At 36.8% G+C, this 13,817-nt stretch overlaps 1 protein-coding gene across 5 annotated transcripts in view; it reads right to left on the bottom strand.

Annotated features, from left to right (window-relative positions):
• Nucleotides 1-13,817, bottom strand: part of ACAP2 (ArfGAP with coiled-coil, ankyrin repeat and PH domains 2) — a 59,280-nt gene that overhangs the window by 29,389 nt on the left and 16,074 nt on the right. For all 5 annotated transcript variants that reach the window (XM_084212347.1, XM_084212351.1, XM_084212348.1 and 2 more), the window contains exons 2-8: nucleotides 13,739-13,796; nucleotides 11,154-11,273; nucleotides 10,469-10,522; nucleotides 6,896-6,954; nucleotides 6,223-6,406; nucleotides 3,967-4,011; nucleotides 2,821-2,916 (exon numbers count right to left, since the gene is read on the bottom strand). In XM_084212347.1, coding sequence (XP_084068473.1) covers nucleotides 2,821-2,916; nucleotides 3,967-4,011; nucleotides 6,223-6,406; nucleotides 6,896-6,954; nucleotides 10,469-10,522; nucleotides 11,154-11,273; nucleotides 13,739-13,796 — 616 coding nt within the window. The remainder of the gene's footprint in view (nucleotides 1-2,820; nucleotides 2,917-3,966; nucleotides 4,012-6,222; nucleotides 6,407-6,895; nucleotides 6,955-10,468; nucleotides 10,523-11,153; nucleotides 11,274-13,738; nucleotides 13,797-13,817) is intronic.

Below are 13,817 nucleotides of genomic sequence, written 5' to 3'. Positions count from 1 at the left end.
TCTTCCCCTCTGGCTCAAAAGGCCATACCAGCACTTGCACACCTTCACAGGTATTTGTGAACAGGAACACACTGAAGGCTGAAGTGTCCAAATGCCACATCTATGTAGGTTTAGCAATTAAAAATAACACAAACCAGACTTAGCTCAAAGATTGTTTTGCATCAACTACCCTTGAGAAACTCTTCCTATTGTGATAAAGATGAGAACTGGGTCAAGTGCTGTTCAAAATTTTATAGGAATCAAGTTTCTTACTAAAACTTCAGATTCAGGAATCTGCACATGGCCCCCAAGAAATTCTTCCTTCTACCCCATTAGACGAAACAGAAGGCAGTCACTCAGGGTAGGACAATTACCTCTAATTTACTTTGAATACAAGCTTTTGAGAGGACATTTACCACAACCAAAACAAAATTCTTAACAGCAGCTCATTCCACCAGTGACTTTTTTTACTATGAAGACAGCATTGCACCATTCCTGTTTTCAAGCTCAAACCAGAGTTTCTTCCTTTTCACTCAGGTGAGCAGCACATCAATTGTCTTAGAAGAGACCAAGAATATATAACTATGAAAAGCTGTAGCAAATCACAACTAAGCTATCAAAATCCCAGTCACTATAGCATTACTGGGTAATTTTCAGAAAAATAGATTTTTCAAACTACTGCATTTACTGATAAATGTATTTTTAAAACCATAAATCTCTAACTGGCATTCTGAGGAGAATTAAGTCAGACTAAAATACTTAGCTTTTTGAGTAGTCATTTCAATAAAAATTCAAATGTTTTCTTTTTAAGCTAATACCACATTTCACATGAAAAGAACCAAAAACCATAGTTTCCATGCAAAAGCTACTATTATGCTTGCACACTATTAAAGATTCCCATACAATGATCTGATTCCCAAGGGATCCTACCCTGAAGTATCCAGAAAGCAAAATTGCTTAATCCTATTCCATCACAATACAGCAGTTATTTTGAAAATATAGACAAAATTAATTCAAAACTATAACTACACTATTTAAGATCAATTTTATTACTTAAGATGCTGTTAACCCTTGTAATTAAGATCACACACAAAATTCACCTAGGAATGAAAACTCACTCACCAACAGAAGGAATCTAACAGCATTTTCACAAAAATCCAGCAAATCCCCGTTATGTCACAACATACTTTGTTAAAGGCACAAGCTTCAACCAGTACAAGCTGCAAAGCCATCAATTGTTAAAACTTTCAACAGTTATTTACAAATCTGCTTCTGTCATGAAAAACATCCATTAGTTAAATGCCAAGGTCTGCTACAAAAGAACAATTGCGCAAGTTGTACAACTTTAGGGTCTTTAGTCCATCTTGCTCCAACTGCAATATATTTAAAACATTCTTAGCTATGGATTTTCTAAATTTAACTCCTTCAGTTGCTATGATACCAGCACCAAAATGAATGCTACACAGTGCTCCTTACCAGATCAAGCAAAAGCATGACCAGACATTCAAAAATAACCTTGTGTTTTCTTGCTCCAATCACGTCAATGAAATGGAAACATTGAAGCCTGGCTGATGGCATAACCCACTATTAACTCCATAGCTTGTGTCTCCTTTCCCTATCCCCTCTTCCACAGAAGTACAGGACATGTGTTACACAGCCAGACACTACAGTTCAACACTTACAGCCCAAACTGGAAGGATGTTGAAGCATAAAGGGCACAACTATGGAAGAGTAACACCTACCTGAACTGTTCAGGTGCCCCTATTACACCAAGACCTGACATGTCTCTACACATAATTACGACCCAACCGGGGCCTAGTCTAGCAGAAAGATAACTATTCAGCCATTGGATTGTTGAAGTTATTTTCTACAGCTCCCAATCTGCTCCACTACACAGCTCAGAACAATTTAATCTCTTAGACATTCAATGACACATCTACTCAAGATGAATGTAAAAGCTTGCTGTCATTTATTTGCTTTTTCACCTGGACAGACACTTAAAAATTTGTTTGGCTCCTTTGTGGATCTGTTTGGGAAGTGGCAATAGAGGGGTTTGTATCAGAACACTTGTTGCAAGGTCTCAGGTAGAGGCAAATAGAAAGGGCTCATATAAGTTGCACTGAAAAGCAAGTCAAGACACAGCTGAGTCTTCTTCCTGCACCACAGACAGATCTTCATTTCAACAGTGTATGTTCCAATCTATTTGCAAAACCATTTTAAATGTCTCCTGTGTACAGCTGGCAGTGGTCCATTTAAGCTTTTCATGAGTCCCTCACTGAAAACCCAGAAGTGTTAATTGTCTGTTCTTAAACAACAAAAGTGAGTAAGAAGGATTCCAAGCAGGAACTAAATTTTGCACTACTTATTAAAATCATACTTCCATTTTATGGTCTAAGTTGCTAACATCGAAGTCCTATTTACACACATTAAAATTTAATTATAAAGACTGCTTAATTTATACAGTAAATAAAGTATATGAGTAGAAGGAAAACCAGCCTAATCTACTTTTTATTATTAGATATATTTATAAAAATGGATCATATACAAAAATTTTGAAATCCAAATAATGCAGTATCCTAATATCACAATGTACCTCACAGAGCAGTACATGGCTATCCTTAGTATGTAAATCCTAAAGGTAGTATTAATTTTAGTAAACAGAAAACTTTCAGTTTGTAACTATTTTCATTCCTTTCATCATAGCATATTTTTTGTTTTGCCTGTATCATACCACAACTCCCTTTTTATTGAATAAATCTATGAAGTACCTCATACACATGCATATATCAAGATTTCTTCCATTTCAGCATATAGTTATGCATTTTAAAAATAATTTGTTACCTGTGCACCCAGTTCTTTCATGTAGGGCTCAAGTTCACTAAACAGATCATAGCCTTGATGGAAAAAAGCCAGATGTGCATACATAAATGATAACATCTAGAAGGAACAAAGTAAATATTTATTCTCTTAAAAATGGTATCACATATAACATAAATATGTCACTTAATTCACATAACCTACAATTTCAGGTTTCATTTCTCCTCTCATGTCCTGATAGTTTTACATCAGTAAGTCACAGAGCTTCTAATGTTGTAAAATGAACGTGCAAAGTAAAGCAAGAACAGAACCAAGCCAAAAATTTCAGAAATCAGTTGATGAGCAAAACAAAAGAAATCTACTTAATGGCAGAAAACTACTTCTAATTCATGTCACCTGAAATTTTTGTTATCTCTCTTTAACTGGGACATGTAAGGTACAGAGGGGCTATAGAATATTTCACTAATGATTCAAACCCATAAGCTTTATAACATAGCTGAAAAGACTGTCAGGCCTTAAAATAGAAAACAAGTTGGGAAGGTGCAGAGCAGAATAGCAGGCAGTTGTAAACCAACCCAAGTAAAGTTTCTGCTTTTTAAGGAATTAAGAAAATTATGGGAGAGCAACTTCAGACATTTGAAAGAACAGCACTGTTTAATTTGTCACTCTCCATCTCAATAAACTTTTAACAGAGATAAAGTGAAGTAGAAAAGGGAATACAATGTGAAGCAAACTGGCATGCAGGTATAGCTTTATATTAATTTAACAGATACCATACTATTCATATTAAAATTTCCCCTGTTCTTAGAAAGAACAGAATTCACCTTAGAATAGATTATAAGTAGCACTTACTGTTCACAAAGTAATAAATCAGACCCAAACAGCAGAATTCTCAGCAAAGTGATTTTAACCATGGAACATATACCAAAGGATCATGAGTAGTGAAAATCTACAAGTGTTCAAATCTGAACCAGAAGGATTATCAAAAATAGTTAAACATGTATGCCCAGCCACAGTAAAGGCCAAACTGACAGTCACCAAACTGCCAAATGTATTGATAACATTTTGATCAATAAAAGGACTAAATTTTTAACATACTGCTTTGTGGTCATATTTTTAATTTCAGATGGATTAAAATATTTGATATACAGAGGATAAAGTATACCTTACCGATTTTAAGATTTCTGCTCTTCTTTTAGATTGAAGAACATTGATCTAGGAGAAAAGAACAAACAAGCAATTCCTTTTATTCTAAATTTATTTTATTTGCAATTTTTCCCAAATAATCACATCCAAGCTTAAAACATTGGAAGAAGACAGCTCAATATCAGACTTCCCAAAATACTTTTAAAAGAAGATGCACTCCAGTTCTGTCATGACATCAAAGTGATGCAATCAGAGAACACTTGCAAAGCTTGAGCTCCAAGGTGATAGTTACAATTTTCTTATATCAGTAGGGAAAATACAGGACACCACTTGCTTGCTAGAAGTAATATAATACACCTTTCAAGGAAAATTGGTTCTCATTTTCAAGACATTGAATTCAAGGCATTTCAAGCAGATGAGCCAAGCCAGCCCACCAACTCCTTGCAGAAATTGCACTGCTGCCAGGCAGAGTGAAGGATGGGAGCAGGGTTGCTTTTCCCCACAGACTCACAGTATTTAAGTATCCCAAAAATAGTTGCAGGCAAGCAAGAACATAATTGTTTCAATAAGTAACTTTATGTGAATACCTGGGCTTCTAAGCTAGCTGAAGTCACCGATTAAAGGTGTTGCCCTAGAACTTAGGGGATTCCACATTGTATAGGAAAAAATTACCAATTTTTCACATTCACCTAGTTCCCCTATCATCTTTACCTAATCTTAAAAGGTTGCCATCCAGAACTACAGATTTTACTCTAAAAGACCCACTTAGCAGAAACAGGCATGCTTTTGTAATTTAACACATCTCCGTCAGTTCAGAATTTCAGCAAAATAAACAAACTTGCTGAAGCTATAATCAAAACCAGATTCTACTTCTATACTGAAGTGGTCATTATTTTGGAAAACTTTTTGCAGCAAAAATAATTTAGATTTGTTTGTATAGAATAAAACCTCAGCCTGTGAGGCAAAGAAAAATAAAAGGAAAGCAAAGGTTTTGAATTACAGTTTAGAGCAAATCTAGCTACAAGGAGACCATAGTTGTGAAGCCATTTTTCCAGAAGAACCATTCAAGCAAACACAATTCCTAAAGCTGAATTGATTTTTGTCCATGTTGAGAGATGATGAAACTGTTCCCAGTTTCTCTAAATTCTCCCAGTTACTCTAAATGCATCTTTATCCCAGGAGCTGCTCATACTTTGAACACACAAATTCCAGGAGGGAAACAATCTGCAGTTCAAAGCACACACAAGGAACTGGCCTTGTGGCAATAGTGGCTGCCAGCTGCCTGCACCATTTAGTGCTAGTACAAATAATCCTGTGGGGAATAATTCACGCCACTTTTTAAACATCAAAATGACCTTAGTGTTTAAAAAGCTGGAGTACAGAGTTGACCACTGACCACCATGTCTGTGAACATGCCCAGGCTGACAGGCTCCACTTCATTTTACAAATCATAATGCAATTTATAGAGAAGTTAATTAAGCTTTGAATAACTGACTGGACTGTCACAAATTAAGATGATAATGCCGAATATAAAACCAGCTCAATTGTAAAGAGCTGTTCTGTTTTTGATCGTAGGAGAAGCTCAGACCCATTTGGAGCCCCCAACATCTCACACCATCTGAGTTGCAATAATCCTGTTTTGCTGTAGTTGTGGATAAGTATGAAGCAGATGAGTTTTAAGTATCAAAAGAATATTACTGAATACAAAGCAGCATGACAAAGAACACCTCTCAACACCCTATGGGAGATCTTCACTAAAAAAGTAAAGAATAGTTAAGTTCTTGATTCCCCTTATAGCACAATGAAAACTCTGAGGCATCTAGACAAGCTGATTACAACCCAAAGCATACAGCTAAAATTGCAGAAATACCCAATGTCCTGCATCAGAATTATTCAGGTAATTTGCATTTCCTAGGCTAGATGACAGTTTTTACTTTACATATATAAGAAACTGGAGCATATCTAACTCATGAAACATTTAGGTAAGTATCAGGCAAATACTGGGGTTTTTTTCAAAATTAATGTTCAACTTGAAAATTCAACTGTGTCATTGCAGCAAGGGCACTGAATACCACAGCATTAAAGCAATAAGAATGTATCAATTAATTTTCCTCAGATTTTATTAAAAAAGAAATTACTTGCAGATAAAGTTCTTCCTTTTTCCCTGAATATCCACAGCTTCCAAGAAGATCACAAAAAGAACTTCTAATATTGTAAAGGACATGTCTCTAACCATATGTAACAAATGGTTTTGGAAAGTACTTTTATTGCTGTCCTTACCTGAAGAACATAATCCAGAGCTATGTGTCGAAAACACTTCCGAGTGGCAGTCAAAATATTGGTTGCTTCCTCTACCTCGTGTTGCTTATTTCTTTGAACTTGGGCATTTTTCACCAGAGCATTCTCCTTTTCTTCACTCACTTTTTCAAATTGTTTCTTTGCATCTTTAAATTTCCTAATATCTCTATGTAAAAAGGAAATATGGTGACAAATTAATTCCAAAGCATGAAAGAGTTTAAAGCTACATGAGACAGGCCAAGCTTGGGACTGCTATAGCTGGAGTCTTTTTCAAATTTTATATTCTTCAATCTGTGCTTGGGTCAAATGGAAATCCACAAATTATGACAGAAGCTTCTTGTCTTTCTTTTCCAAGGGAAGAACAAAATTGAAGTGTAACTGAACACACCTAATGTCTGCTGGGGAAAAGCTTTGTCCCCCAAGCTTAGACAATTACAGTATGTAATTAGATCAGTAATTCATCCTATTGCAACATTTCTGCAGCTAGATCTAAAGCCTCAGTGATTTGGGGTGATTTTTGACAAAGGCTTAATACACACTTCTCAATTTATGGGTGGCAATTTACAAGAAGGATGTTTCACTTACCCACTCAAATCAGATTTTTAAAATTCCATTTTATGTATAATTTTCCTATTACAAGTGCAAATTAACTTACTCTTTAACGAAAGTCTGAAGCTGTGTTTTAATTGATCTTTGGATTTGGTCAAACAGAATCTGAAAGAAAACATTATTATGTAGGTCAGTAACTTGGAGGTATTCATACCTTCTGATTTCAGAAATACCAATAGTAATTATGCAGAATTACATGAGAATTATTATTAAACCACTGTGTCTCTAATATCAAAATATAAATCCCTTCACAGTAGTTTTGAGACAAATAAAAGATAAGAAAGAAAATAAGGAAAAAAACAAGCATCTTTTGCTGCTCTTTTCTTAAAGACTGGTTATATATAAAAGTGGTTATAAGGAGAGATAAGAGCTCCTGGCATCTTATTCTCTCATCCTGACATGCCTAATAAACATCATACAAGATGTTTATTTATGTCAATTGTACAGTAATGTTCCTGAAGAAACAACTTTGAATGTTAAGGAACCATTTTTTTTTCTTAGACTTTCACAATTTATCAACAATTAAAAGACAAATTAAACCACAGAAAGAACATGCTCTTAATTTCTGGCAAAAACCCCAAAACCATAGATTGAAATTAATGCTGAAAATGCAGCATACATGAGTATTCAGTACCATCTCCTTTACATGAAATGTTTGTAAAAAACCACCCACTGTTGGACTACTAAAAGGAACAGCTGATTCTTTTTAAGAATAAGTAATCTAAGCAATGGTTCCAAAATGTCTTATGATTTGGGAAGGCTGGAGGCACAAAATATAATCAAATCATTTGAATTGTAAAGTCTAAAATACTTGTTAACTTTTTTAAGGCCAAAGCACACCTGGATGTGTGACAATTCATATGTTCTCTTAAGAACCAAAAAATTCTAACTGGAAAATGAAAACATACATTCCTCCTGCTTCACATCTGCCCTCTGAGTTTTAAGATGGAGTGGAACATGTCAATGGCTACTGGACAAATCCTTTTGTCACTTATTGTGCAGACAACAAATGTTGCCTTAATTTTCAACCCCTCTACACCTCCAATTCTGCATAACAGAAATGCAGAAGGCAGCATCACAAAAATAAAGCTAGCCTAGTTGAACAGAATCTCTCATAAAAGGTAAAGGTTGTGAAATCTTAAATAATTTTCTTGAAAAAGCAAGTCAAAACCTCAAAGTTCAAGGTCAAAAAATGTTTTCTTTAAATGTTCTCAGTCTTAGATTCTTTATTAAGATTTGGAAATGGGAAGCTATGTAATGCCAAGTGCTGACAACAAAACTTTTACCAGCTCATCTCTCTCTTTTCTAGCAACACCGAAGGGAAACATGACTGAGTTAAAGCCACTCACAAGCAGTGGTACTGTACCTTGCATCCAGTCTCCATGCCAGGAGGTTTTCAAGACCAAAGCAACCTGCTCCAACCTCATATCTGACCCTGATTTAGGCAGGCAGTCAAACCATCCACACCTCCTCAGGCCCCTTCCAACCAGAATTGTATCTACCAGTAACACATGGAAGAACCTGTTTGTATTCCCACTTTGGGAAACCAGAAAAGCAGACAACTAGAATACAGAACTTCTTGACAAACTGGAAATCAGGCTGGGACTACTCCCACTGCTGACATTTAAGCTTGCCAGTGCCTGGGGAGTGCACCAATCAAGATCAATACCAAAAGGTAAAACCAGATGGAAACTCAAAATGTTTAGAGGACTCCCAGAAATACAAGCCTTGCATTCTGCTTACAGTAATGAAGAGAAAAAAATGTGCTGGGCAGAAAAACACATAGACATCATTCCCCCTAAAAAAGCCAGAAAGAAGTGCCCAAACCATGATCTGATTAGATTTACAGCCTTGTCAACATACTACCTTTCATACATTCCAAGTCTAAGAAAGCTGCGATTTGCCATAAGCTGTCACAGCTACTCCCCCACTGCTGAATCAGTGAAGATGCTGCATTAGTCTGGTCCTGGCCTTATCTGTAGCAAAGCCTCACGCGAAAAACTGACAGTCATCCAGAACTCAGTGGGAGCATCTCCTACCCTTTCCATCCTTCCTTTCCTCTTTCTTCCTCTAGCTTTCCCCTCCTGCTGGCTCTGTCACCTTGGTTAGCAGCAGACCTGTCACTCTGAGCCAGGAAGCCCTGTTGAATGCAGCAGATTCACAAAAAGCAATGCAGAACCACAACACATCGGGCAAAGCAATTGTGCCTCATTCCTGATGTTTGTGCCTTTGGTAAAAGCCACTTTGTCCTCACTATGCCTGAGCACAACAAGGGCATGGACGGGGGAAAAAAACAACAGGGCAGAAGCCAGATGGGTCCTACTTCAACCTGAAAAGAAATCTTCTTTAATATAGTTTGTTCTTTGCTTTCTGCCTTCAAACCGCCCAAAGGGAAGAGTTGTGCTATGCCAAATTTTACCAAAGCAGTGCAAGCAGCATCCCATAGAATAACAGCAGCAATATCACAGGACCTATGTCAGACGTGTCCAAAAGAGCAAACCATAGATAAAAGGCATGATTAAGAGGGATTGCAGCAGCAAGATGTGCGATGAAGAGGGACAGCCTGGGTTATCTGCTCCATCTAATCTGCAAAATCGTTGACATGAAAGTAATATTGCTGCAGAACTGCCACTTTGAACCTTTGCACTCCCTTCTCTCTGCAACCCAAGAACCACTGTTCATTTACTCCCTTCTTCACAGTTTTCATTAGATTAGGTGCAGATATGTACACTTTATATAATGGAAAGAAAATCAATCACAATGCTATTAACCTGCTTTGCTTCACTTCCCTTCCATTCTAAAAGCATGCTTAAAAAAAAAAAAAGCGCCTAATCAGCCACTTTTAGAAAGCTAAGTTAAAGCTAGCAAACTTACATTCCATTCTATCTAGTCAGTTTTTAAACTCCCAGTGGTATGAAAAACCCACATTTTAAGTGTCCTGCATATTTTCAGCACTTTGGAGACACTTCAGTTTGTTTCCAGCAATTTGCTGGGAAATTAACAAAGAGCCGTTGGGCCAATGAAAGAGGAAAAAAACAGAAGAATAAACTTCTGAATACAAGACCAAATTCTTTAAAGAAAAAAATAACAAATTAGTTTTCAACCCAGGGGAAACTGAAGTTTCTGATTAACTCTGACATGCTAAAAATTACAATTAGTCTTAAATCCTAGCATTTTCTCCTTTCTCCACACTTACCTAAATCTGCTATCCTTCCAAAAAGAAAACTATATGCAAATCACGGTGCTTCATTTTCCATATTATAAAGGATAGGGGAGAAAGTAGCAACTATGGACAAGACAATAATTATTTCAGACCAGAAAAGGTATAAGCTCATAGTCTGTAACTGCTACCATCAGTTTGATTCAAAAAGATGAAACTATCTAGTATTTACTGTCTTAGAGCACCAAAGCTTACAAATTCCAAATGAAAAAATAAACCAATAAATACCTTGTAAACAAAACATTATTAAAATAGTTTTAAGTATAAAATGAGTTATTTAACACCACTTAAACCATTAGCTTGCAAAAACTATCAACAAGAAAGGCTTTACCATTAATCTTTTATCAAAAAAAACTGAAGGTGAGCCATCAGTGCCATGTTGCAGCTAGAAATACTCACATTATGATAATTGATCATTTCCTGTAAGGTGTCAGAGAACTTCATCAAACTGGTCTGTAAAGAGAAAATAAAAGTGCTTTAAGTTAAGCCCTATTAAAAACACAACACAAAAGCAACAGTTCAGAGGTTTACAGCTTTTCAGTAAAGAACTTGGAAATTCATTTTCCTTATAGCATTATTATGAGACTAAATCACTAGGCTAGAAGGAGAACATGGCTGCAATAGCAAAAAAATCTATTAAAGATACAAGCAACAAAAATGTTATTTCTGTCTACCTGTATATAAAGCACCAAACTCAAGAAAAGCAGGAAAAATTCAAATTGACTAAAGATATGGGAAGCTTACATAATTTAAAACATTCATTTACAGTATTTAATATTACACTAATTATTATTTTTCACATTTAATACTCTTACTCAAAAAAACAGGTTAATGTGTTGCAATCACCAGTGCACACACTAATCTAACATATTTTCTGATATTTGGCAGACCCATGTCACTGCTGAAACTAAACACACAGACACCTGCAGTGCACCACAGCTGGAAAACCCCCACTCTGAAAGAGATAGCCAAGAAAAAGGAGCAAAAAGGCAAATAACTCTATAAACTTCAACTACATCTCTGTTATGTCGTACCATTTTAAAGTTATGTTTCTCTCCCTCCCCTTTCACCTCAAAGAACTTACCTCAACCAATACATCTTTACAGGAATATTGTGCAAGGTCTCGAATTCCATTCATGAACTGCTTGTTGGCTGTACAAAATGCTTTCCCAGTGTCAATCATTGCAATACAAAGCTTCACCAGCTAAAATAGTATAAAAAGAGAGAGAAAGAGGAAGGCTTATTTTGATTTGGTTTTTATACCATCATATAATCATGAAAACACTCAGCTTAGTTAAGGCTACAAAACCAAAATTTCAAAAGTTACATTCTCAGTTACATTCTCATTCTTAGATTCTATGAAAAGCTTTCTACTGTGTAGTAACACCATAAAAATACCATTCTAGGTCAATAGATATGCTACTGGGAAAGCTACCACTCTATAAACTTTTAAAATTAGTTTTTACTTGATTTATTGTTAACTGACATGTTGCACATATTTCAAGAGAGAGTTTTACACAGGCAAAAAGTACAGCAGCTAAAACATAACTGGTTAGAACCCAAGTAAATTATGAGGTTATTGTGGTTTTTGAAGAAAAACACACAAAACAAAACAAAAAAAACTAAACCCATACCGGTTGTTTCATCCTGAGACACTCAAAATACAAGAGCAGGAAAGCAAAAGGCTCTGTGCACAAAGCACAGCTGAAGAGCCGTGGTTACATCTCAGGAGGTGAAATCAATCATGTTTCCACCCACAGACTAATCTCTGACAGCTTTCCGTCCCTACCACTCAACTGCTTCAGTCAGCACCTCAGGCCTCATGGAACTGCAGTCTGATAAGAAGGTCCTCAGTATCTTGTGATGGATGTTTTCCCACTTCTTGAACCATTTATGCACTGGGCCATTAATGTAAGAAACAGTGATTACTGCAATTGCCATGATGCTCTCTTGAGATGGGGCACACTATGACTGAGCTCCCTACCCTAAGCCAAGCTAAGAATAAAAACAGAAGACTGAACTTTCATCTCTGAAAGATTTTTCAAGGATGTATAATAAATCCTCATGAAAAGCAACACAGAAGCACTTGGTCCTATGTTAGGGCAAAGAAACCATTCAAGCATCCTTCCTGTCTTAGTTACCCAGTAATTTTTGTGTTGATTCAGATCCTTAGGGAAAACGGAAAGCCAAATGTGATTTCCACATTCTGATGAATGTCCAAGGTGCTTGAACAATGGACAGAAAAAAGCCCCACTATCAACATTAACCTTTTTTCTTTACCTTTGCTTATAATAAGTTCACAAGCCTGAACTGTGCTTGCTTTCTTCCAGAGCACAAAATTGCAGACAATGTAGCCCAAAGTCAAAATTGTGAGACAATAAAACCACGTTTAGTATGAACAACTAATCAGAAAAAGTTACCAACCAGGCCTGGACAAATAATTACCCTCAGGCCATAGCTGCTTCAGCTCACCCAAGAAACTTGGCTTTCAACTTTAGTATTGTACGACAAGGCCCTGAATAATGCCATTTACGGAATATGAGAATTCTTTTCCCCAAAAACTTTCAGACTAGTGAAAAAGCCAAACTTACAAGTTTGATTTTTCAGATCTTTTAAATACTTACACTGTTTGATCTACCAAAACAGATTCCACACTCCTATAGTAAAAATGTGCGCTATAACCAAAAGTTTCACCAAGATTCACGCCAAATCAAAATTAAGGATCCTGGATTTATTTTGCAAGAGCAAGTTGCTAGATTATTAGCAACTAAAAACTAGAAATACTATTACAAGTAGTAAAGAACAAGTCTTCAGGCTTGACACCATCTTTATTTGTCTCCAGCTTTCTGCAGCCAACTCAACAGCTGCAGGAAAAGAAGGCTGAATTCAAAAAGCAGTTAAGGAGGTAAACAAATTACATCTGCCTGCCATGTGAAAACTCAGATAAAAATAATTTAAAACATTTAGCACAAATGCAAAGGAAAGAAGACTTTATACAGATGAAAACCAAAAATAAGCCACTCTCACAATACTAGCAAAGAAATAACAAAAGTTCCAAAGGTGAGGAAAGCAATAAACAGATATTAAGGAGTTGAAAAGATGCAACATATATTTTTTTATATACACGCACAAAGTATGGCAAAATGCAGGATGAATTTTACAGTAGTCAAGTCCTCCACACAACAGTGAAGGATTTATACACACACACACACACACACACACCTGGCTGCTGTGCCTCAGATTACCAGTGACAAGCAGCATGGATTTTAAATCTCCAAAGCAGAGAGTACCCAGATGTCCCCAGTGCATGCCGTTGCGATCACCAGGCTCTGGGTGCAGCAGTGACCAAGCCCTGGCTTTTATCTCAGCGAGAGCTGAAGGAGTTTGCAGCAGCTCCCCGGGCTGAGTCACAGGGGCACAGCAAGGGCCACTCGGGAGGGAATTGCACAAGCGAAGCCTCCGCCCCGGGAAGGAGCGAGGTCAGCTGCCCGGTGCTGCTTTGCTCCAGCCTGGCCTCCGAGGCCAGCTGTGAGCTCCACCTGGATCCCTTTCCTCTGCGGAGCAGGGTGCTTGGTCAGCCACTGACACTTCCCAGCTGTGAACTTTAAAACAAAACTGAAACACACTTTCTGATGTTTCTGAGACAAGCATTTTTGAATTAAAACTTACCTTGTCGAGTTTCAGTTCCAGCTCTGTCACATCTCCTTCTACCTCTTCTAAAGCTGCCCTGCATGCATAAAAGAGGTTT

Source organism: Fringilla coelebs, assembly GCF_963513975.1.
Source record: "Fringilla coelebs genome assembly, chromosome: 10".
NCBI lineage: Eukaryota > Metazoa > Chordata > Aves > Passeriformes > Fringillidae > Fringilla > Fringilla coelebs.
The sequence above is the reverse complement of the archived record's forward strand: the minus strand, read 5'-3'. Positions and strand labels throughout refer to the sequence as shown.